The sequence below is a fragment of the Heterobasidion irregulare genome (assembly GCF_000320585.1).
Source record: "Heterobasidion irregulare TC 32-1 unplaced genomic scaffold scaffold_08, whole genome shotgun sequence".
NCBI lineage: Eukaryota > Fungi > Basidiomycota > Agaricomycetes > Russulales > Bondarzewiaceae > Heterobasidion > Heterobasidion irregulare.
In genome coordinates, this window is record NW_009258204.1 from 997,911 (window position 1) to 1,024,765 (window position 26,855).

General features: G+C 43.0%; 2 protein-coding genes across 2 annotated transcripts; both read right to left on the bottom strand.

The window, feature by feature from the left end:
- Window positions 1-9,021: 9,021 nt before the first annotated feature.
- On the bottom strand, window positions 9,022-9,943 carry HETIRDRAFT_117602 (uncharacterized protein; the record flags this gene model as incomplete). The annotated part of the gene is made up of 5 exons (XM_009550896.1): window positions 9,022-9,202; window positions 9,302-9,361; window positions 9,510-9,521; window positions 9,812-9,871; window positions 9,927-9,943. 5 exons carry the CDS (start codon window positions 9,941-9,943, stop codon window positions 9,022-9,024), a joined length of 330 nt encoding a protein of 109 aa, XP_009549191.1.
- A 9,421-nt stretch (window positions 9,944-19,364) lies between these two features.
- On the bottom strand, window positions 19,365-21,888 carry HETIRDRAFT_323844 (uncharacterized protein; the record flags this gene model as incomplete). The annotated part of the gene is made up of 5 exons (XM_009550897.1): window positions 19,365-20,627; window positions 20,683-21,459; window positions 21,515-21,574; window positions 21,646-21,717; window positions 21,802-21,888. 5 exons carry the CDS (start codon window positions 21,886-21,888, stop codon window positions 19,365-19,367), a joined length of 2,259 nt encoding a protein of 752 aa, XP_009549192.1.
- Between the last annotated feature and the right edge of the window lie 4,967 nt (window positions 21,889-26,855).

Consider the following 26,855-nt stretch of genomic DNA (forward strand, 5'->3'; position numbering starts at 1 on the left):
GGCATACAGTAGTTCTCTTTGACAAGCTTCTCCGAGCCAAGATGAGTAGTTCTGTGTGCCAATGTACAAGGACTTCCATCCATCTTCACATAACTTGAGCAACGGAAAGTGTGACTCTATGGCAGCCTAAAAAGAAAGGCTGAAATCATTGGAAAGATTGTGCCACTTAAATGGAGCAACGCTATTGTTGAGCCAGCCTTGCCAAATAGTCTGAGCGTAACCACATCTGGAAAACCACCCCTTTGTATTAAGCTCTAATTAGTTCTATTTATGCATAATCAAGAACAATTAGGATTAGACATTTTTAGCTTACCCCCTTCTAAACCTGTTCTAATTAGACATAATTTTCCTAAATTAGGAATTATTAGGATTGATTATAACTTGAAATTTCGTAAAAATCATAATAAATCAAGCATCACAGTTCTCATAGCCTTCTTATACAGTCATGTCTATTTAAACACTAGTTCAATACCTAAACACAGAATATACCTTATAACAAATTTGCCTTCTGCCAGAGTTGAACCAACAACCTCATGTATGCAAGCACCCAGGACAGATGCTCTAAGCCACTAAGCCACAAGGTCTAATATATAAACTTGGTAATCTAAATAAGTAGACATAATATAGGCAACCTTAACATCTCTGATTTTATTTAACATTTATCTTTCCTCTATCTTATAAATAAATAGGTCAATAAATACCTAAAAAGTCAGGTCTTTCAGGATTTAGTTTAAACACTAGCTAAGAAGATAATAAACCAATGGAAACTTGATAATACACTTTATATAGGATAAAAATAAATTATGGCACTTACACAATTTGGATTGAGAATGTGTAAAACTATGATTGAGTGTAATATCCAATGGGACTCTACTAGTATAGATAATGCTACCTAAATTTGCAAATTTGATCAAAAACATGATTATAAATAATCAAGATCCAATAAGAGAGAGGGGTTTTCCAAATAGCCACTAGTGAGTATATGTATGGCATGTCTATATATAAATAAGCACAAGATTGTTGGAGGTGATCTTAATATGCTTAATGCATATATTACTTATATGGCAGGCAAATATATCATTCTGGCACCACATACCAATATGACTGTCTTTTCCACAGCCTAATAGCTAGAGGAAAACACCAAGTTTGAGCATCTTCTGTATAACAAGGCAATAAACAATATAAATAGTGCTAAAAATTGTAATATCAATAGTGATGATGATTGTGTGCTGCACAAGACAGTATTAGCCACTATACTAATAGACAAGGTCTATAAGTCTGCATATAGCATATCCCTAAGTCCAGCCCACATGTTATGTCCTGTAATGACCAATAGCAGGCATTGGCTAACAATGACAACTTTAATGATCTTGTGTGCAAGGACAAGGTACCTAGGTCTTCATAGCCTCTTGTCATCTGGAAAAACACCCCCTTGTATTAGCTCCGGATTATATCTAATAGTGTCTAAAAGTATCTAAAAGTGTTAATAGTATCTAAAAGTGTCTAATTTCCTAATTAGGAGCAACACATTATGAGCATTGGATTGGTTTCTAATTTCATGATACTAGCACTAATTCTATACTAAAAAGTCTTTAATTATTAGTAGGAAATAGTAAGTACTACTACTCTATCAGTGAGAAGGTAAAGATGTGGCACATTCTATACTATTTTAGCATATTACTCTTCTTCATATATGCCTATACTATTATCTTGTAGCCCTTTTGCTGACTTTCCAGCTGCCTTTACAAGGGATATAGAAAGAGAGAAATGTGCATTGATGCCCCCAGCCACTTTGTTGGCAGCTTGGCAGCTGCCACAAGAGGCTATGAAGACCTAGGTACCTTGTCCTTGCACACAAGATCATTAAAGTTGTCATTGTTAGCCAATGCCTGCTATTGGTCATTACAGGACATAACATGTGGGCTGGACTTAGGGATATGCTATATGCAGACTTATAGACCTTGTCTATTAGTATAGTGGCTAATACTGTCTTGTGCAGCACACAATCATCATCACTATTGATATTACAATTTTTAGCACTATTTATATTGTTTATTGCCTTGTTATACAGAAGATGCTCAAACTTGGTGTTTTCCTCTAGCTATTAGGCTGTGGAAAAGACAGTCATATTGGTATGTGGTGCCAGAATGATATATTTGCCTGCCATATAAGTAATATATGCATTAAGCATATTAAGATCACCTCCAACAATCTTGTGCTTATTTATATATAGACATGCCATACATATACTCACTAGTGGCTATTTGGAAAACCCCTCTCTCTTATTGGATCTTGATTATTTATAATCATGTTTTTGATCAAATTTGCAAATTCAGGTAGCATTGTCTATACTAGTAGAGTCCCATTGAATATTATACTCAATCATAGTTTTATACATTCTCAGTCCAAATTGTATAAGTGCCATAATTTATTTTTATCCTATATAAGGTGTATTATCAATTTTCCATTGGTTTATTATCTTCTTAGCTGGTATTTAAACTAAATCCTAAAAGACCTGACTTTTTAGATATTTATTGACCAATTTATTTATAAGAGAGAAAAAGATAAATATTAAATAAAATCAGAGATGTTGAGATTGCCTATATTATGTCTACTTATTTAGATTACCAAGTTTATATATTAGACCTTGTGGCTTAGTAGCTTAGAGCATCTGTCCTGGGTGCTTGCATACATGAGGTTGTTGGTTCAATTCTGGCAAAAGGCAAGTTTGTTATAAGGTATATTCTGTGTTTAGGTATTGAACTAGTGCTTTAATAGACATGACTGTATAAGAAGGCTATGAGAACTGTGATGCTTGATTTATTATGATTTTTACGAAATTTCAAGTTATAATCAATCCTAATAATTCCTAATTTAGGAAAATTATGTCTAATTAGAACAGGTTTAGAGGGGGGTAAGCTAAAAATGTCTAATCCTAATTGTTCTTAATTATGCATAAATAGAACTAATTAGAGCTTAATACAAGGGGATGGTTTTCCAGATGACTTATGAACCACAGGTGGTCACTAACATGCTAGGGTCTTTAGAAAATGTATTATGCCCCTTGTCGACTTCCCCACTTATTGTGTTTCTTCCCACCCTGCAGTTGTTATTGGGCAACCATCTTCTTCCCTCTCTCAAATATTCAAATATATCCTCTTTGCAGCTGAATGTGCCAGTTCCCTTTCAGCACCCCTTCTTGGCAGAATAGACTAATGCTCTTCTCTTAGATGCTCCTAAAAGTCTCTTACATGCATATATCAATTTATTTCCTGGAAATTAACTTACTTCTTTCCCCAATTTTGACAAGGAGAATATCAACCCTATATGACCCTTTAGTTCCCCTTATGACCCTAAACAAGCTGTCAGGGATCACAAGACTTGTCGACCACTTCTGATACTGCCTCCTTCATCCACAATCCAAGACCCTTGTTGGTGATAGCCTTGCCAATTTTATCATAATTAACATGCTTGCCCTCCAACCTGAGACAATACCTATTGAAGAGGACTAGCATCACAAAGCTTGTGCCTCTGAGGCAGTCTAGCCTGATCTCCCTGACTTTACTTTTTTGGCACTCTCATCCTAAGACAAGATACTATTGGAAGTGTGGCCATGCTGAACATCTTATCATAAAGTGTTCTATTATATGTATTAGACAAAGGACAGATGTCACTGTGCATAACTTCTTATGAGACTACGATGCATATTGAGGTACAGTGGTATGCCTTCATCTTAGGATGGATCAAGTGGCAGAAAAATATGGGTATCACAAGTAGGCTAAAGAACACATGATTAACACAGCTCCTACATACTCCACCTCCCACCTTTGACGAGGACCACCCTTAAAAGCCACCTCCTATGGTTGTATCTCATATTAAACACCAAAGACTTATGTAAAAGAGGGGGGTAGTGTTAGGGCCATGTTCTAACACATGCTTTGCATAAGATCACAAGGGATGGTTATATAGTATGCTCATAATATAGACTTGTACTATAGATTAGACTATTGTTTGTGGCCATTCTAGTTGATGTGGCATGCATGCCATATGCATACTACCTTACAGACTCATTGATGACTCACTTCTATAGCTGAGAGTGGCTCTACAGCTATTCTTAGAATGGATATATTGTGTTCTTTCTCTTTTTGGACTTTCTTACTTTTATTTCACCTTGTCTTACTTTGTTTCAATTATTTCACCAGGTTGACTGGGTCAGGGTGGTCCTATGTGATATTATTGAGACTCCATACCGACCCATAGGTAGAGCTTTTGACTGCTTTATAAGGTGGACTATCTCTAATAACCCATTGATGTCATACCTTCCTTTTTTGTTTCTTATTGTTCTCTATAGCTTAAATACCTGTAGTCCAAGGGTGATTCTTTTCTTAGACTCTTACCCTCTGGACCACAGTCCTATTGTTATAAAGCTTCTTTTTGGCATACTCTTTGTGCCAGTTGCTTTATTGACACTGTGCTTAACATGGACTTGGTACTTATTAATATGCTTACACATGAATACTTACAGTATATAACTCATTTATAAGGTTTGGCTTGAACACTTACCTATACTAATCATGATCTTCCAGTGCTTACTGATATGGACAGATATTTGATATATTTACTATATTAGGATAAAGTACAGCTAGTAGATGACATATCTTGGTTATTTAACTTACTTAGCATTTAGAAGCATAGACCAGGTCTGGATCTGATGCTAAATAGTTTGTATATATAAATAGCCAAGATAAGCTTCTAAAAAGTTCAGCTCATTCACTTTGTATACAACTTGACCTTTACACTGCATTTAGTATCTAGCTACCTTCCTAGCTCATGCATTGCAAACTCCACCAGGTCCAAAGTACCATACTCAGTCTGACAAAGCACTAGACTTATTTCAAAGCCTTATTTACTCTTATATTACTACTACATATCAAGGACTTGCCATCTTTAGAGTCCTTTCCTGAAATCTATTAGAAGTTGTCCATTAGATTGGAGAAAATAACCCTGGCATAGATAGTTATCAACCTATTATTGAGAATTATCTTCTCTATCTCTTCAAAGATAAGATCAATAGGAATGAATACTTTCTTGCACAAACACAATGAAGAGCAATAGTATTCATCCATTGGACAGTCACCATTTAGATAGCCTAGGGACCCTTCTATGTGCCTATAGTCACATGATAAACCTAGCAGTTTAACAAAAAGCAATAGGGAGTATGAGATTATAGTGTTTAAATAATTTTGGAACTACACTAAACACTGACCAAATATTTGGTCAGTTGTATTAGGGATTTATTTAGTAATACAAAAGGTAGTGCTATAACGAACAACTATGTGCTTCAAAAGCCATATGGGACTTTGACAATATACAAGGGAAAAATATACAAGGGAAAATAAAAGGTATAAGTAAAGAGACAAGTATAAATGTGATAAGGCCAAATAACAAGAGTGACAAGTTTTTTAAAAGTTGATAAAGACAATTTCAATGGTTAAGACAAGTGCAAATAAGCTCTAAACTATAGGGTGTGAAAGCTGGTTTATTCTAAAGTTGTATATAGGCTTTTATAATAAACAGGGCCCCTAAGTAAAATATCAAACAGAAAATAAGAGTAAGTACTAAATGGGCATCAAGATCTAGTAAACAGTAAAGATAAGAAGGTAGGTAAAATATCTATATGGGTTCTAAGGACAATAAGATAAACATTTATTAGCAATGACAAAATCCTGAATATTTGGTATCCATTGTCCAAGTGTAGGTAGTAGAAACAGATGCTGGAGAGCCAATGAAAAAAAAGAAATAGTAAACATACAACTTAGATAGCCAAGCAATGGTGCACAATTGTATTTAACCAAATATGTGGAAGTCAGAAAGATAAGAGATAAGAGCTAACTAAGTATGGATAATATTAGCTAAATAAGCTAGTTACTCCCAATCTTATAATAGTCTATTATAATACTCCTTTGGTGACTCTTATATAGTTATGGTAAGCACATAAAGTGCAAGCAAACTAACCCAAGTGCTACTAAGTATCCTTTAGTAGCTTGTAGTTGTTTGGATAGAGGCTGACTATCTTCTGAATAAGTTGGCATCTTTAGTACTTATCTATAGTTATTTAGCCTCTTTCCAAAGCTTTCTAAATACTCTTCTTAAATTCTAGAATAGGTACATGCTTATCACTAGTCAATATAGGAAGAAGCTGTAGCTAGCTTATAAATGGCTATATAGCATACCAAAGACTAGAATCTAAACCAAGAAGACTCATGATCAAAAGAAGGGACCTAAGTGTAGCTATAGGGTACTTATATCCATATAACTCACTAGAAGGCCAAAGTTCCTGCCAATGTCATCTCTTTTAAGTCAAGCTCAGACATAAAGAATAGCTTGAATTAGAAGAATCCCAGAACTACTAGAGAAAAATGATCAAATTAAAAAAGAAAACCAAGAACCAAGAGCTCTACTATAGGTTGAAACAACTGATAACAGTCATACTAAAGGTTATAACCATATTAAAGATATAATTCCACCAATAATTAGTAGAATAGAGGAAATAGCAAGTCTAAATAAGCTAGGATTATTGGCAAGAGGCTGAGGAAGACCTTAAAGCCCTAAATACCCTGAACTAACTCTAGTCTTACTAGGAGTTGTATTAGATTCAACAATGGTTAGCATCCCAACTACTAGAGTAGTTGAAACCATTACTAATTGTGGAGATTTGCACCCTAAAGAACTAAAAAGACTTAGAGACACTCTACTCTAATGAACCACCACCTCTACGGTAACCCAGATAGTAACCACACCTACACCACAAAGGCTCACTAACTTTCTAATAGGACAACTGGGAAGTGAGGGTAAGGTACCTTGATAACTTGTAAGTACAAGTGATTAGGTCAGAATCCTTACCTACACCAAAGATCATAAGGCTATCTCATGATATGACAAAAGGAATAATAAGAGTTATGTATTCCTCATTTATCCCAACAAATTTACTGTTTTTATTAATCTTGAACTCTTTCCTACTTTCATCTTTACCAGTAAACTCAACATCACTCCTTTTGCTAGAATTAATCCCTTTCACACCTAAAAAATAAAACCCACAATAGGAATACTATCCCCAGATGCTAAAGACATATCCACACAGACTGAATATGTCTGGATTATATAGTAATAGCATGTAGCTATTTAACATACTATAGTGATACCCTTTGGACTACTAAGGATAAGTACTACTAAGGATGAGTCACTGCCAGCCTATTGAGGAAATCCTAGTAGGGGAACACAGATAATAAGGTAAAAAAAACAAAGGGAACATATATTTCCTAAAGTAGTAGAGAAATGGCACAAAATGCTCAATAAAGAGATACATAGGTTAATAATGGTCCTATTAAAACAACAAAGTGTGTCTTTATCCTACTAAACGAGCTTAAATCCCTTATCCAATGACTCTAAGGTCTAGAAAATGACTCTAAGGTCTAGAACTTGGACTTGTAAGAATTTAGATATATAGGACACCCTTGATAGCTATAACAAACTAGACCTTAATAACAATTACAAGGATCTGGGCCCTTATTATAGGCTTGATAAAGGCCAGGGAAATTCATAAATAATGTAGGACTAACAAGAAAAACAAGGAGTTGAGGAACCCTTGGTATAAATGATGGTAAAGAGAAAAGGACCCTCTATATCATACGTACTAGTTTCATAAATAGGACAACCAAATAATACCCTCTATGATATTAAATTAGGAAATATCTGAAAAGATGTTAGGCTATAGGATTGTCTAGCCTGTCTTCTAGAGTGACTGTATTGTTCCACATAAGGTTTCTAAGCTATTTTCTTTGTTTGATTAAAAAGTTTGAGTTTTAAGAGTATTTCACCTAAATTGTCAAATTCCACCTCCTCTTTATAGTTTGGATACTGTGACAGACTATCAGATTTATTTATGGATCCCACTTTGTGTGTCAACTTGTATTCAAAATGCAAGAGGAATAAGGACCATCTTGCTTGCTAATGGTTGAATTTCTGACTTGAGCAGAATTATTCCAGGTTTTTGTGGCCTGTCCAGATATCAACTAGGTCTTTGGCACCTTCTAGATAATGTTGCCAAGCTTCAAATGTTTAAATGACCACTAGCAACTCTTTGTTGTAGGTGGGATAGTTATGTTCTGTTTGCTAGAGTGATTTGGAAATATAGGCACAGGGGTGCCATTTTCCGTTAGGGGTGAGTTGTGATAGTACTGCTCTAGTAGCAGAGTCTGAGGTGTTGTATTCAATGTAGAAAGGCTTCCTAGTGTCTGGCATAACAAGTATTGGAGATTCTGTAAATATTTTCTGGAGGTTCTGGAATGCATTGATATGCTAGTGATATCTCTGAGTGTAAAACATACCCAAAAAACACCCCTACAAGTATAGATAGACAGAAGCTAGTTCTAGTATGCAAGGAACTGTCGACTATGCTACAACTAACGAGGGAGTGTACTGAAAGTGTTTGGAGCATGAAAATAACCCCAAAATTAAAATCTTCAGTCAGGCAACATTTGTTTAGGATTGATCAGGATAACTGGAAGTGTTCAGAGCATAGCTGTATTGTTTGTGGCAATTCTGATTAATGTAGCATCCATGCCACATGGGTGCCACCTTTGGGACTCATTGATTACTCGCCTCTACAGCTAGGAGCGGCCCTACAGCCGTTCCCAGAGCGGGTATATTGCTTTCTTTCTCCATTTGGACTGTCTCACTTTGTTTTCACCTTGTCTCATCTTGTTTCAGTTGTTTCACCAGGTTAGCCAGCTGAGGCGGTCCTGTGTGATGTCATTGACACTCCGGACCGACCTCTAGGTGGAGCTTTTGACCGCTTTGTAAGGTGTTATCCTCTGGACCACAGTCCTGTCGTTATAGAGCTTCTTTTGGGCACTCTCTCTGTGCCAATCGCTTTGTTGTCACTGCGCTCAACAGGTTATGGGCCCTGCGCTCTAGCGACTTTGCTTTACATTGTTTTATCCACACTTTTGGGTCTCCCCTCTACTGTGCCACACCTTTCTGGCCACACCTCTTTGCTGCCACATCTTCCCTATTGCTTTCCCTGCCTTTCCCATCGTCCCACATTGCTTCCAACACCTTTCCCTGCTTGTGCCACTCGTGCCACACCATGTCGGACCCCTCATTCGCTCTCCCTTTGTTGAACGCAGTGACAACAAAGCGACTGGCACAGAGACAGTGCCAAAAAGAAGCTCTATAACAAGAGGACTGTGGTCCAGAGGGTAAGAGTCTAAGTAGATACAAAGAACAGAGGGGAGCGCACCTGTTATCCAAAGGGTAAGAGTCTGAGGAAAGAATCGCCCTCGGACCACGGGTATTTAAGCTACAGAGAACAATAAGAAACGAAAAAGGAAGGTATGACATCAACGGGTCATTGCAGGTGAAACATCTTACAAAGCGGTCAAAAGCTCCACCTGGAGGTTGGTCCGGAGTGTCAATGACATCACACAGGACCGCCTCAGTCGGCTAACCTGGTGAAACAACTGAAACAAGGTGAGACAAGGTGAAAACAAGGTGAGACAGTCCAAATAGAGAAAGAAAGCAATATATCCGCTCTGGGAACGGCTGTAGGGCCGCTCCCAGCTGTAGAGGCAAGTAACCAATGAGTCCCAAAGGTGGCACCCATGTGGCATGGATGCCACATTAACCAGAATGGCCAAAAACAACATAATATGGACTTGCACTATGAATTGGACTTGGTGCTTATTAACATGCTTATACATAAACACTTACAGTATATGAATCATTTACAAGCTTTGGCTTAAACACTTACTTATACCAATCATAATTGTTTCCAGTGCCTACTGATATGGACAGACATTTGATATATTTGCTATATTGAGATAAAGTATAGACAGCAGATGACATATCTTGGTTATTTAACTTACTTAGCATTTAGAAGCATGGACCAGGTCTGGATCTGATTCTAAATAGTCTGTATATATAAATAGCCAAGATAAGCTTTTAAGAAGCTCAGCTTGTTCACTTTGTATACAACTCAATCTCTGTACTATGCCCAGCATCTGGCTATCTTCCTAGCTCATACATCACAAACTCTGCCAGGTCTAAAGTATCATACTCTGACGAAGCACTGGACTTGTCTCAAAGCCTTACTCACTCTCATATTGCTACTACATATTAAGGACTTGTTGCCTTTAGAATCCTTTCCTAGAATTCATTGGGGGTTGTCTATTGGATTGGAGAAGATGGTCCTATTATAGACAGTTATTGACCTATTATCAAGAATTATCTTCTCTATCTCTTTAAAAACAAGATCAACAGTAATGGATACTTCCTTGCACAAGCACAATGAAGAGCAATAGTATTTATTCATTGGACAGTCACCATTTAGATAGCCTAGGAATCCCTCCACATGCCTGCAGTCACATGATAAGCCTAGCAGTTTAACACTTGAATAAGCTCATCCACTCCCTACCCTATCCTTATTCTGGAATACCAAGGATTACAATCCCTAGGTAAGGTCACATGACAGATCTTAGAAGAAAAAACCCACAGAGCCACCTAGGTGGCACAAATCAATCAAACAATCAACAAAGGAAGGAGGCAACTCCATTAGCCAAGAAATTCCTATAAGAACCTTTACCATAGCCAAGTACTTGACAACCAGAAAAACATATACAAAGCCATGACTATTCCTTCAACTTTAACAAAAGAATTGGATTCCCCTTTCCCAGGCTTTGCTTTATCAACAGTCCAAAGACCCTAGTCTTCATAGTTAGAGATTTAGGACTCAATTTTATTCACACAAGAAATACAGTTGACGTTGTTATAATGCAAACATGTTTGTGTCTTGACAGGATAATTTCCAAGAATGTTCCATAGGAAGAAATAACTGTGCAAGTCTAGGCCAATACAAGGAATATTAGAGAAGAATAAAAAATTAAGGAGCAAGATAATTTAAGAACTACTAGTAATTACATCTGTGCATTACTCTCTCACATTATATCCAACAATACCTCTACATGCTTATTATTCTGGGGCACATTCCCTCGATCATTGTTCCATCTTCATTGCCACACAGAGCTTTGGCAGCCACCACCGGACTTCCATCTACTAATTGTCCCATTGGGTCCATGACCTGACTTGCTTAATGTATCCTCTGTCTTCCCACCACTTCACTCTTTTATAACCATTCCCTACAAACCCACATACTGCATCAATGTTACCTCCAATGCTTTTTTAGCTCTATCATCTTTGAATGAGCCACAAATGATGTCAATCCCTCTTGCCGAAGATGGAATTCAACTGCCACCAGTCTCAGCAGAAGAAGTATCAATGAAAGTCTGTGTCCTTCCTAGAACAGAGGGGACTTAGTTGGAAGATGGGGTTTCAGTAGATGCGATCAAAAGAAAGCCAGATAGCGACTGTAAGTTTATGACTATCATTCTTTCTGAAATGGTCTGGCAAAATAATTGTATTGCTGTCTTTGGAGAAGCAGGCAATGAGCAGCAGTTTATAGTGGTGACATCTACGTTCCATGTCAGCTCCCCTCCCCCACTTGGCTGCACTATAGTGACTTTGCTCTACATTATTTTATCCACACTTTTGGGTCTCCCATCTACTCCTGGTCCAAGGAGATCAAGGTCTGGCTTCGTCTCAAAGGCCTGTGGCTTCTGGTCTCTGGTGATGAGACAGCCCCTGTTGGCACGAAGGAGAAGCCTGCTGACCCAAGAGAAGTGGCAGAGTGGAAGAGGAATGCTCAGAAGGCTGCTGGTGCACTCTTACTTTCGGTTGAGGACCAGTTCAGAGGCATCTTGGATGGCATTGAGGACGACCCCATTGCTATTTGGACCAAACTGGAGGAGCAGTTCAACAAGAAGTCTGCTGGATCGCGTTTCAACGCGATGGAGGACCTCTTTTCGATCAAGAAGCGCAACGATGAGTCCCTCCAGTCCCTCATTCATCGTGTCGACGAGTCTATGCGCGTCTTGAAGAACCTCCGCGACTGGCTTCGATCTCAAGAAGCAGGACGAGGAGCTCACTTGCATGGCCCTCTTGTGGTCTCTTCCCTCCGAGTTTGACACTTTCCGCTCCTCCCTCAGTCTCATGGACGTCTTGTCTCGCTCCAAGCTCGAGGACGCGTTCAGGCGCGAGGATTTGAATCGTGCACGTCGTTCGGATCCCACAGACTCTGCACAGGCCCTTGTGGCATCCTTTCCTTCGTCCTCCACCTCTTCCTCCACCTCCTACAGACGTTCTAGGCCACCCAGGAAGCAGTACAAGTGCGACTTCTGTGGTGCCACTGGCCATACTGATGACAGGTGCTTCAAGAGGATCAATGAGGAGCTGAAGAAGTTCAAGCCACAGCAGGCCCACTCGGTTCAGGCCCCTGAAGCCTCTGGTCCCATGCAGTTTGCAGGCAATGCAAGTTTTCGTTCCCCTGCTCCATCCCCTTCATCCACAGTCCCCTCACTCGTCACTGACCTCGATTGGAATGCGGACACAGGTGCGACCTCTCATATGACGCCCCATCGCCACTGGCTTCGCAACTATCGTCCATTCGTGGTCCCCATTCGTCTTGCAGACTCGTCTGTCATCTATTCTGCTGGTGTTGGGACTGTGGTGTTCAATCCAGTCGTTGGAGGCAAGAGGGCGCAGTCTGTGGAGTTCTCAAACGTCCTGCATGTCCCTGATCTCGGTTGTAATCTCCTGTCTGTGCTGTATTTGACTCAGCACAAGCACTTCTCTGTGCTAATAGAAGGATCTTCGATGCATTTCTCCCGGGACGGTGCAGTGTGGTTCATGGCGGTCGTTCCTGATGGTTCCAACAACGCTTATCTTCAAGGGACCACCTCCACCGTTGTTTTGCAGTCTGCTGGTGCCACTTCTACTCTCCCTCTTGACTTATCCCTGTGGCATCGTCGTCTCTGCCACCACCACCATGCTGGAGTGCAGAGGATGGTGAAGGAACGTCTCGTTACTGGTCTACAGCTCGATTCGGACGTGCAGCCTGACCCTGTGTGCGAACCCTGTCTCTCTGGCAAGATGCACGCTCACCCCTTCCCCTCCACTGGCTCTGTGACCTCCAAACTGCTTGAACTCGTCCACTCTGATCTCCACGGTCCTCTCCCTGTTGCAACTCACTCTGGAATGCGCTACTGGATCACCTTCATTGATGAGTTCACTAAGCTCAAGGTGGTCTATGTCCTGCGCTTGAAGAGCGACGCGTTTGAGGCTTTCAAGCGCTACAAGGCGTACGTGGAAAACCTGACTGGAGAGCGCATTTTGACTCTGCAGGATGACAAGGGAGGAGAGTACATGTCCAATGCCTGGGACATGTTTTGTTTGGAGCATAGGATCGCTAGGAGGCACACAGCGCGCAATCGGCCATAGCAGAACGGCGTAGCAGAGCGTGCCAATCGCACTATCATGGAGGCCCTCACTGCCATGCTCTCTGAATCGCATTTGCCGCTTGTTTTCTGGGGCGAGGCTCTGGCCGCTTATGTGCATGTCTGGAATCGACTCTGGACGTCTACCCTGAAGGGCAAGACACCATTTGAGATGGTCCATGGGAAGAAGCCGGACGTTTCGCACTTGCGGGTCTGGGGCTGCTTGGCTTATGTGCATGTGCAGAGGGACAAAAGGGATGGATTTGGATCGCATATGGAGAAGTGCGTGTTTATTGGGTATCTTGATGGCTACAAGGCGTGGAAGTTCTACAATCCTGTGACTCGGAAGGTCATCATTTCTGAACCGGTTCTGGGGGGGGAAGCAGATGCTCCTCCTCCTGCTGGTCACCTGAAAGACGCTCCCATCGATCAGGATCATCCTGTGGCAGACCCAGCACCTCCTCCACCTCTTGCTCCTGTCGTTGTCCCTCCTGATGCTCCCCCTCCTGTCATTCCAGCGCCACCTCCTGCTCTTAGAACACGCTCCAGGAATCGCTCTGCCACCCCTGAACCAGGCCCATCTGTTACCCGACGCTCCACTCACACTCGTCGCGCTCCTGGGGAATGGTGGAAGGTTAGGACACTGTCTGCAGACAATGATGCTCATTCGGACACTGCTGAGGACATCCCTGATGCTTCTGGAGAGGCAGAGATGGAACCCATTGTTGAGGACGCATTTCTGGCTGACGTCAAGCGTGCCCTGTTCACCTCTGGTGCTGAAAAGGCTGAGCCCTCGACGTATCGTCAGGCAATGAAGCGCCCTGATGCAGATGAGTGGCAGAAGGCGGCAGAGGAAGAGATGGAGGCTCATGCTCGGAATCGCACCTGGGACATTGTTTCACTCCCTGAGGGCTGCAAGGCAATTGGTTCTCGTTGGGTTTTCAAGGTGAAGCACAACACGGATGGCTCTGTCGAGCGCTACAAGGCTCGTCTCGTCGCCAAGGGCTTCAGTCAGCGCCCTGGGTTTGATGACTTCGAGACATTCGCCCCCACAGCCAAGTTTGCAGCCATTCGCGCCATCCTTGCTCTCTCTGCCCTCGAGGACTTTCACCTGCGCTCTGTGGACATCTCCCATGCGTTCATCAATGGCGATCTGGACACTGTGGTGTACATGGAGCAGCCTGAAGGATTTGAGCAGGGAGGACCTGAGATGGTGTGCCGCTTGATGAAGGGCTTGTATGGGTTGAAGCAGGCGAGTCGGCTGTGGTACAAGAAGCTCAAGGCGGTACTGCAGCGCATGGGATTCAAGGCGATCTACTCTGACAACAGCATCTATGTCTATGCCAAGGATCAGGTCAAGGTCATTCTGCCTGTCTTTGTGGATGACTGCACTTTTGCGTCGAATTCCTTGTCCCTGCTCGATCATCTTGTTGTTGAGCTCTCTAGGTCGTTCAAGCTTCGCGATTTGGGGCCTACCACCGCTCTTCTTGGGATAGAGATTGCGAGGGATCGCCCCAATCGTCGCCTGATGCTCTCCCAGCGCCAGTACATCCTAGATATGCTGGAGCGTTACGGACAGGCCGACTCGACCCCTGTGAAGACTCCCATGGTCCCTGGCACCAATCTCTCTGTCTCCATGGCTCCTGTATCGACTGAGGACAAGGAGTACATGAAGAAGGTTCCCTACATCTCTGCTGTCGGTTCCCTGCTGTTCCTTGCACTCGCCACTCGTCCTGACATCGCCCACACGGTCTCTGTCCTATGCCGTTTCAACTCGAATCCTGGGATTGCGCACTGGAAGGCTGTGAAGCATTTGTTTCGCTATCTGAGAGGCACCCTGGATTATCGACTCGTCTATGGTCCCACTGACTCCAAGGAGCTCTTTACCTCGTTCTGTGATGCTGATCATGCAGGCAACCCGGACAACGGACGGTCCACGAGTGGATATGTGTTGCGCATTGGCTCTGGAGCGATCAGCTGGAGCTCCAAGCTTCAGGGACTCGTTGCACAGTCGGCCACAGAGGCAGAATTCATTGCTGCCGTCGATGCGGGCCGGGAGATCGTCTGGATACGCAATTTGCTAACTGAACTTGGCTACTCCCTGTCTGAACCGTCGATTCTCCGTGTCGATAACCAGTCGGCTGTTGCAGTTAGCAAGAATCCAGAGCACCATGGGTGCATGAAGCATCTCGATCTTCGTTTCTTTTGGCTCAGGGACCAGGTAGAGGCTGGTGTGATTGTGCCAGCCTACGTTCCTACTGCGGACAACGCTGCGGACATCCTGACGAAGGCTGTTCCATCTGAGAAGGTGAAGATTTGCTGCAGGTTGATGGGACTAGAGGATCTGCCGCATTAGGAGGGTGTTTTGGACGCTGTAGAGGCGTGCAATCAGGAGGGTGTGTTGTTTGTGGCCGTTCTGGTTGGTGTAGCATCCATGCCACATGGGTGCCACCTTTGGGACTCATTGATTACTCGCCTCTACAGCTGGGAGCCACCCTACAGCCGTTCCCAGAGCGGGTATATTGCTTTCTTTCTTCATTTGGACTCTCTCACTTTGTTTTCACCTTGTCTCACCTTGTTTCAGTTGTTTCACCGGGTTAGCCGGCTGAGGCGGTCCGGTGTGATGTCATTGACACTCCGGACCGAGCTCCAGGTGGAGCTTTTGACCGCTTTGTAAGGTGTTTCACATGTAATGACCCGTTGATGTCATACCTTCCTATTTCGTTTCTTATTGTTCTGTGTAGCTTAAATACCCGTGGTCCGAGGGCGATTCTTTCCTCAGACTCTTACCCTCTGGACCACAGGTGCGCTCCCCTCTGTTCTTTGTATCTACTTGGACTCTTACCCTCTGGACCACAGTCCTCTCGTCATAGAGCTTCTTTTTGGCACTCTCTCTGTGCCACCCGCTTTGTTGTCACTGCACTGAACAGATGGGGTGTCATATGAGAGGTCGCACCTGTTGAGAGGTTGCACCTGTGTCCGCATTCCAATCGAGGTCAGTGACAAGTGAGGGGGCTGTGAACGAAGGGGATAGAGCAGGGGAACGAAAACTGTTGAGCGCAGTGACAATGAAGCGACTGGCACAGAGAGAGTGCCAAAAAGAAGCTCTATAACGACAGGACTGTGGTCCAGAGGGTAAGAGTCTAAGTAGATACAAAGAACAGAGGGGAGCGCACCTGTGGTCCAGAGGGTAAGAGTCTGAGGAAAGAATCGCCCTCGGACCACGGGTATTTAAGCTACACAGAACAATAAGAAACGAAATAGGAAGGTATGACATCAACGGGTCATTACATGTGAAACACCTTACAAAGCGGTCAAAAGCTCCACCTGGAGCTCGGTCCGGAGTGTCAATGACATCACACCGGACCGCCTCAGCCGGCTAACCCGGTGAAACAACTGAAACAAGGTGAGACAAGGTGAAAACAAAGTGAGAGAGTCCAAATGAAGAAAGAAAGCAATATACCCGCTCTGGGAACGGCTGTAGGGTGGCTCCCAGCTGTAGAGGCGAGTAATCAATGAGTCCCAAAGGTGGCACCCATGTGGCATGGATGCTACACCAACCAGAACGGCCACAAACAACACACCCTCCTGATTGCACGCCTCTACAGCGTCCAAAACACCCTCCTAATGCGGCAGATCCTCTAGTCCCATCAACCTGCAGCAAATCTTCACCTTCTCAGATGGAACAGCCTTCGTCAGGATGTCCGCAGCGTTGTCCGCAGTAGGAACGTAGGCTGGCACAATCACACCAGCCTCTACCTGGTCCCTGAGCCAAAAGAAACGAAGATCGAGATGCTTCATGCACCCATGGTGCTCTGGATTCTTGCTAACTGCAACAGCCGACTGGTTATCGACACGGAGAATCGACGGTTCAGACAGGGAGTAGCCAAGTTCAGTTAGCAAATTGCGTATCCAGACGATCTCCCGGCCCGCATCGACGGCAGCAATGAATTCTGCCTCTGTGGCCGACTGTGCAACGAGTCCCTGAAGCTTGGAGCTCCAGCTGATCGCTCCAGAGCCAATGCGCAACACATATCCACTCGTGGACCGTCCGTTGTCCGGGTTGCCTGCATGATCAGCATCACAGAACGAGGTAAAGAGCTCCTTGGAGTCAGTGGGACCATAGACGAGTCGATAATCCAGGGTGCCTCTCAGATAGCGAAACAAATGCTTCACAGCCTTCCAGTGCGCAATCCCAGGATTCGAGTTGAAACGGCATAGGACAGAGACCGTGTGGGCGATGTCAGGACGAGTGGCGAGTGCAAGGAACAGCAGGGAACCGACAGCAGAGATGTAGGGAACCTTCTTCATGTACTCCTTGTCCTCAGTCGATACAGGAGCCATGGAGACAGAGAGATTGGTGCCAGGGACCATGGGAGTCTTCACAGGGGTCGAGTCGGCCTGTCCGTAACGCTCCAGCATATCTAGGATGTACTGGCGCTGGGAGAGCATCAGGCGACGATTGGGGCGATCCCTCGCAATCTCTATCCCAAGAAGAGCGGTGGTAGGCCCCAAATCGCGAAGCTTGAACGACCTAGAGAGCTCAACAACAAGATGATCGAGCAGGGACAAGGAATTCGACGCAAAAGTGCAGTCATCCACAAAGACAGGCAGAATGACCTTGACCTGATCCTTGGCATAGACATAGATGCTGTTGTCAGAGTAGATCGCCTTGAATCCCATGCGCTGCAGTACCGCCTTGAGCTTCTTGTACCACAGCCGACTCGCCTGCTTCAACCCATACAAGCCCTTCATCAAGCGGCACACCATCTCAGGTCCTCCCTGCTCAAATCCTTCAGGCTGCTCCATGTACACCACAGTGTCCAGATCGCCATTGATGAACGCATGGGAGATGTCCACAGAGCGCAGGTGAAAGTCCTCGAGGGCAGAGAGAGCAAGGATGGCGCGAATGGCTGCAAACTTGGCTGTGGGGGCGAATGTCTCGAAGTCATCAAACCCAGGGCGCTGACTGAAGCCCTTGGCGACGAGACGAGCCTTGTAGCGCTCGACAGAGCCATCCGTGTTGTGCTTCACCTTGAAAACCCAACGAGAACCAATTGCCTTGCAGCCCTCAGGGAGTGAAACAATGTCCCAGGTGCGATTCCGAGCATGAGCCTCCATCTCTTCCTCTGCCGCCTTCTGCCACTCATCTGCATCAGGGCGCTTCATTGCCTGACGATACGTCGAGGGCTCAGCCTTTTCAGCACCAGAGGTGAACAGGGCACGCTTGACGTCAGCCAGAAATGCGTCCTCAACAATGGGTTCCATCTCTGCCTCTCCAGAAGCATCAGGGATGTCCTCAGCAGTGTCCGAATGAGCATCATTGTCTGCAGACAGTGTCCTAACCTTCCACCATTCCCCAGGAGCGCGACGAGTGTGAGTGGAGCGTCGGGTAACAGATGGGCCTGGTTCAGGGGTGGCAGAGCGATTCCTGGAGCGTGTTCTAAGAGCAGGAGGTGGCGCTGGAATGACAGGAGGGGGAGCATCAGGAGGGACAACGACAGGAGCAAGAGGTGGAGGAGGTGCTGGGTCTGCCACAGGATGATCCTGATCGATGGGAGCGTCTTTCAGGTGACCAGCAGGAGGAGGAGCATCTGCTTCCCCCCCCAGAACCGGTTCAGAAATGATGACCTTCCGAGTCACAGGATTGTAGAACTTCCACGCCTTGTAGCCATCAAGATACCCAATAAACACGCACTTCTCCATATGCGATCCAAATCCATCCCTTTTGTCCCTCTGCACATGCACATAAGCCAAGCAGCCCCAGACCCGCAAGTGCGAAACGTCCGGCTTCTTCCCATGGACCATCTCAAATGGTGTCTTGCCCTTCAGGGTAGACGTCCAGAGTCGATTCCAGACATGCACATAAGCGGCCAGAGCCTCGCCCCAGAAAACAAGCGGCAAATGCGATTCAGAGAGCATGGCAGTGAGGGCCTCCATGATAGTGCGATTGGCACGCTCTGCTACGCCGTTCTGCTATGGCCGATTGCGCGCTGTGTGCCTCCTAGCGATCCTATGCTCCAAACAAAACATGTCCCAGGCATTGGACATGTACTCTCCTCCCTTGTCATCCTGCAGAGTCAAAATGCGCTCTCCAGTCAGGTTTTCCACGTACGCCTTGTAGCGCTTGAAAGCCTCAAACGCGTCGCTCTTCAAGCGCAGGACATAGACCACCTTGAGCTTAGTGAACTCATCAATGAAGGTGATCCAGTAGCGCATTCCAGAGTGAGTTGCAACAGGGAGAGGACCGTGGAGATCAGAGTGGACGAGTTCAAGCAGTTTGGAGGTCACAGAGCCAGTGGAGGGGAAGGGGTGAGCGTGCATCTTGCCAGAGAGACAGGGTTCGCACACAGGGTCAGGCTGCACGTCCGAATCGAGCTGTAGACCAGTAACGAGACGTTCCTTCACCATCCTCTGCACTCCAGCATGGTGGTGGTGGCAGAGACGACGATGCCACAGGGATAAGTCAAGAGGGAGAGTAGAAGTGGCACCAGCAGACTGCAAAACAACGGTGGAGGTGGTCCCTTGAAGATAAGCGTTGTTGGAACCATCAGGAACGACCGCCATGAACCACACTGCACCGTCCCGGGAGAAATGCATCGAAGATCCTTCTATTAGCACAGAGAAGTGCTTGTGCTGAGTCAAATACAGCACAGACAGGAGATTACAACCGAGATCAGGGACATGCAGGACGTTTGAGAACTCCACAGACTGCGCCCTCTTGCCTCCAACGACTGGATTGAACACCACAGTCCCAACACCAGCAGAATAGATGACAGACGAGTCTGCAAGACGAATGGGGACCACGAATGGACGATAGTTGCGAAGCCAGTGGCGATGGGGCGTCATATGAGAGGTCGCACCTGTGTCCGCATTCCAATCGAGGTCAGTGACGAGTGAGGGGACTGTGGATGAAGGGGATGGAGCAGGGGAACGAAAACTTGCATTGCCTGCAAACTGCATGGGACCAGAGGCTTCAGGGGCCTGAACCGAGTGGGCCTGCTGTGGCTTGAACTTCTTCAGCTCCTCATTGATCCTCTTGAAGCACCTGTCATCAGTATGGCCAGTGGCACCACAGAAGTCGCACTTGTACTGCTTCCTGGGTGGCCTAGAACGTCTGTAGGAGGTGGAGGAAGAGGTGGAGGACGAAGGAAAGGATGCCACAAGGGCCTGTGCAGAGTCTGTGGGATCCGAACGACGTGCACGATTCAAATCCTCGCGCCTGAACGCGTCCTCGAGCTTGGAGCGAGACAAGACGTCCATGAGACTGAGGGAGGAGCGGAAAGTGTCAAACTCGGAGGGAAGAGACCACAAGAGGGCCATGCAAGTGAGCTCCTCGTCCTGCTTCTTGAGATCGAAGCCAGTCGCGGAGGTTCTTCAAGACGCGCATAGACTCGTCGACACGATGAATGAGGGACTGGAGGGACTCATCGTTGCGCTTCTTGATCGAAAAGAGGTCCTCCATCGCGTTGAAACGCGATCCAGCAGACTTCTTGTTGAACTGCTCCTCCAGTTTGGTCCAAATAGCAATGGGGTCGTCCTCAATGCCATCCAAGATGCCTCTGAACTGGTCCTCAACCGAAAGTAAGAGTGCACCAGCAGCCTTCTGAGCATTCCTCTTCCACTCTGCCACTTCTCTTGGGTCAGCAGGCTTCTCCTTCGTGCCAACAGGGGCTGTCTCATCACCAGAGACCAGAAGCCACAGGCCTTTGAGACGAAGCCAGGCCTTGATCTCCTTAGACCAGGAAGGATAGTTGCGATTATTGAGAGGGAAGACAGAAGGGAGAGCGAATGAGGGGTCAGACATGGTGTGGCACGAGTGGCACAAGGAGGGAAAGGTGTTGGAAGCGATGTGGGACGATGGGAAAGGCAGGGAAAGCAATGGGGAAGATGTGGCAGCAATGGGGTGTGGCCAGAAAGGAGTGGCACAGCAGATGGGAGACCAGAAAGTGTCGATGAAACGATGTAGAGCAAAGTCGCTAGAGCGCAGGGCCCATAACCTGTTGAGCGCAGTGACAACAAAGCGATTGGCACAGAGAGAGTGCCCAAAAGAAGCTCTATAACGACAGGACTGTGGTCCAGAGGGTAAGAGTCTAAGTAGATACAAAGAACAGAGGGGAGCGCACCTGTGGTCCAGAGGGTAAGAGTCTGAGGAAAGAATCGCCCTGGGACCACGGGTATTTAAGCTACACAGAACAATAAGAAACGAAATAGGAAGGTATGACATCAACGGGTCATTACAGGTGAAACACCTTACAAAGCGGTCAAAAGCTCCACCTGGAGGTTGGTCCGGAGTGTCAATGACATCACACCGGACCGCCTCAGTCGGCTAACCCGGTGAAACAACTGAAACAAGGTGAGACAAGGTGAAAAGAAAGTGAGACAGTCCAAATGGAGAAAGAAAGCAATATACCTGCTTTGGGAGCGGCTGTAGGGCCGCTCCTAGTTGTAGAGGCGAGTAATCAATGAGTCCCAAAGGTGGCACCCATATGGCATCCATGCCACATCAACCAGAACGGCCCAAAAAACAACATTGGTCAACTACTACATCTATTGTGTTGTAACCTTTGCTTTCAGAAAAGTTGGTTATAAAGTCAGTAGAGATAAGGTGCCAAGAGATGGTTGCGGTTTCCAATGGTTATATGGCCAGATAAGTTCAATATATCAGGTTTTTTGTTAACTGGCATGTTATATAGCTATCCATATATTGATGTATAAACTTTGTCATGTGTGTCCACCAATAATGCTGTTATACTAGCTTTAAGGGTTTTACATGGCCTGAGTGTCTTATAGCTATGGAATTGTGATGTGTTTTGATGATCATTTGTTAGAGGAAATTATCCTTTGGAATACATATGTAGCTATTACATTATATAATGTCATTTTTGTGTGTTTATCTTCCTAGGTCCCCATACATGGCTTATAGGCCTTTCTTAAGTAATTTCTTGAAAGCTATATTAACTAGTAGGCTATATTCTGATCATAAGTATTAAATGAGAGAGAGGAGGTCTGATGATATAATTTCCATTGCTTTAACATGCCTTTCTTCTTCTGGTCTCACTAGTGTTTCACTAAAATTTAAAAAAAGTCTGAATAAAAGTAGAGTCTGCACTTTATTGTCAGATTCTACCCCCTTACTAAGTTTTAGACACCTAAACAGAGAATCTACATGGTTTGTTTTTCCCAATATAAAACCTAGAGTAAATTCAAATTAGGATAAAAACAAACTTGAGCAAGCTTATTATTGAGATAGATCTGAAGCAGTCTAAAAATAAAGCAGATTCTTTTGGTCTGTCTAAATTTTGAAGAGGTGTCAAAATCCTTTAAGATAGTGTTTCCAGTGATCTAAGGCTTTCATAATAGTGAGTAATTTGTGGTTATGAATGTCATAATTTTATTCTAGTAGAGTAAATAATTTGGAAAGATAAGCAACTAGATGCCAGCCATTCTTAAGTCATTTCTATAGAAGTGCTGCACCATATGTCATAAAAAAGCATCTATTATAAGCTAGTAAGGTTGTATCATCTGGAAAACCACCCCTTTGTATTAAGCTCTAATTAGTTCTATTTATGCATAATCAAGAACAATTAGGATTAGACATTTTTAGCTTACCCCCCTCTAAACCTGTTCTAATTAGACATAATTTTCCTAAATTAGGAATTATTAGGATTGATTATAACTTGAAATTTCGTAAAAATCATAATAAATCAAGCATCACAGTTCTCATAGCCTTCTTATACAGTCATGTCTATTAAAGCACTAGTTCAATACCTAAACACAGAATATACCTTATAACAAACTTGCCTTTTGCCAGAATTGAACCAACAACCTCATGTATGCAAGCACCCAGGACAGATGCTCTAAGCTACTAAGCCACAAGGTCTAATATATAAACTTGGTAATCTAAATAAGTAGACATAATATAGGCAATCTCAACATCTCTGATTTTATTTAATATTTATCTTTTTCTCTCTTATAAATAAATTGGTCAATAAATATCTAAAAAGTCAGGTCTTTTAGGATTTAGTTTAAATACCAGCTAAGAAGATAATAAACCAATGGAAAATTGATAATACACCTTATATAGGATAAAAATAAATTATGGCACTTATACAATTTGGACTGAGAATGTATAAAACTATGATTGAGTATAATATTCAATGGGACTCTACTAGTATAGACAATGCTACCTGAATTTGCAAATTTGATCAAAAACATGATTATAAATAATCAAGATCCAATAAGAGAGAGGGGTTTTCCAAATAGCCACTAGTGAGTATATGTATGGCATGCCTATATATAAATAAGCACAAGATTGCTGGAGGTGATCTCAATATGCTTAATGCATATATTACTTATATGGCAGGCAAATATATCATTCTGGCACCACATACCAATATGACTGTCTTTTCCACAGCCTAATAGCTAGAGAAAAACACCTAGTTTGAGCATCTTCTGTATAACAAGGCAATAAACAATATAAATAGTGCTAAAAATTGTAATATCAATAGTGATGATGATTGTGTGCTGCACAAGACAGTATTAGCCACTATACTAATAGACAAGGTCTATAAGCCTGCATATAGCATATCCCTAAGTCCAACCCACATGTTGTGTCCTATAATGACCAGTAGCAGGCATTGGCTAACAATGATAACTTGAATGATCTTGTGTGCAAGGCCAAGGTATTGAGGTCTTTATAGTCTCTTGTGGCAGCTGCTAAGCTGCCAACAAAGTGGCTGGGGCATCAATATATATTTCTCTCTTTCTATATCCCTTATAAAAGCAGCTGAAAAGTCAGCAAAATAGCTACAAGATAATGGTATAGGCATATATGAAGGAGAGTAATATGCTGAAATAGTATAGAATGTGCCACATCTTTATCTTCTCACTGATAGAGCAGTAGTACTTACTATTTCCTACTAATAATTAAAGACTTCTTAGTATAGAATTAGTGCTAATATCATGAGATTAGAAACCAATCTAATGCTCACAATGTGTTGCTCCCAATTAGGAAATTAGACACTTTTAGATACTGTTAACACTTTTAGATACTTTTAGATACTATTAGATATAATCCGGAGCTAATACAAGGGGGTGTTTTTCCAGATGATAGAATCAGGGTATATAAGAACAGAATAGCTAGTGAAGGCTTTCTTTAATTGTTTAAAAGCTTGTTGATAAGCCATTGTCTAGTTCTATCTATTATCTGTCTTGATGAGGTCATAGGGGGAGCATACGATTTGAGAAGAAAATTTAATAAATCACCAATAAGAGTTTCCAAGGCCTAAGACTAAATGAATGTTGCAGACTGTTTAAGGAACTAGCCAATTCTGAATAGTGTTAATTTTAGAATCCTCCATGGCAATATAATCCTTTGAAATGGTATATCTAAGATAGTTTAGCTTTTCTTTGTAAAAATTGCATTTCTCAGGCTTCCAGTAAAGGTCAGTGCATACTTGGGATTTCTTTTCCCTTTTTCTTGCACTAGTAAAGGAGAGGTCAAATAAAAGCCTGTGCTAAATTGACCAGAAACTCTTTCTTCTCTATGTCCCCTAGATCTTCAAAGATTGCTTGGATACCAACAGTATCATAAACAAGTCTATTGCTTTATCATTCATTAAGTGATATATAGCATATTTTATTATATTGATCAGGTCTCATCTTTTTTGAGGGAGAGTTCACATATTCTAGTAGATAACGAAATTATAGTAGATTATAGTGGTTGCTATTAGAACCCCCCTCCTCTAATTCTTAATATAGTTCTAAGTGGTTGCTTACCTTGGATTCCTGTAAGTCTTTTCTCTTTATGTCCATATTACAAGCTCCTCTATATCCTCTACTTATCCATCCATCTTGGTTTCCTCAAGATAATTAAGTGTCTCTAGATAATCAGGAGTAGCAGTTAGATAAAATATGTCCTCTGCTCCTATATCTAAAATAGGTAAGGGTCTTGTCATTATAAATGCATTTCTGTTGAGTTGCATCTTGTTTCCAAGAGATGTCAATATCCATGTTAACTACTTGGTTGCTCATTTTTTGTGGAGTATTGGTGGAGTTATAGTAAGGTGAAGATTATAAGTAAAAGTGATTTAAGAAATTACTTTGAAAGAAGATGCAGTTGGTAAGGATCACTTTTTGAGCACTTTGAGCTCTTATGCATCCATCTACTTTGTAGGCCATGTTAATCCAACTTTGGATTTCATCTTTTAATAGAGTTTCTTTGTTATAGATTTTATCCATAACCTTTGGATCTAGTCCTTGTTAGAAATATAGAACCTATTTCTTATTAGAGATATTGGCATTGGCAGCTATAAGAACAAATTGGTTAGAGTACTTATCAATAGTTATCCTTTCTTAAAAGAATGCCAGAAGAGTGTTCCAGGCTTTGTTATTTTTGTTCAACTTCTTGAATTGGAGTTTAAAGCTTTCTGGAAAGTCGTTTTAGGTTTCCAGGTCTTTAGGGCTCTTCACTCTTACTATCTTGGCTAGGAATTTTTCTGCCTATGTTCCAGTAGTTCCATGTCTTATGTATAAGAAGGCTAGAAGAACTTTGTCTAAATCAGTCTTGTACCATTTAGATTCTGCTATAAAGAGAAGAAGGCATTGGAGTATGAATCTTTGTGATTTTGTCCTAATGTCTGTGAAATTGTTGGAAAGCTTAACCTTCCCTCTTTCAATTTATATTAGTATAGTAGATGTGGTTGTAATTTCTAATATGGTGGCAATAGTTCAGGTGTTTCTGTTATTGATCAGTGTTTTAATGTCTGAGAGATCAGAGTTAGGTATTTTTGATTCTGGCTCAGATTCATTAGGTATAACTGGTTCAGAATCTCTGTATATGGGTAGAGGGTCCTAATAGTTTTGTTGCTTATTCTACAAGTGCTCTGCTTTTGTTTCTTCTTTATTTAGAAAGAAGTATCATCTATCCCTAAATGAGCAGTTGTTATAATTTGGTGGAGCATCATAGTTAGTATCTACATAATACCACTGGCTTTCTTCTTGTTAGAGTAAACAATTGTTCTATTGAAACTAGTTGTTGATGTGTCTAGTGCCTGGTAGAAATCCAAGGCCTAGGTCTTGCTCTAGGGTGTATAAAGTAACGCTTCTTGATGAGGGTCTATAATCCCTGCTAATAAAGGTTGTGAGAGAGGGTATGACAGCAAGCTAGAGTTCATGCAAGATAGAGGCAAAAAGGGTCTATTTTAGTGTTATTAACTACTTGTTTAATAACTCTAAGAGTAGTAGGTTCTTCCCTAGGTCACATAATGAACAAAGTGTGATTAGAGGTGCACTATATTACAATGGAATACAGGAAATAGAACAGTGACCTATATATGGAGATACAAACAGAACAAAAGAGTATAATGTGAAGACTATACTAGAATAAAAAGAATAGACTAAAGTCCCTCAGCCTATTCTATGGGCCTTGTATACTACTCTAGGATAGGTTCTGGAAAGATCCTA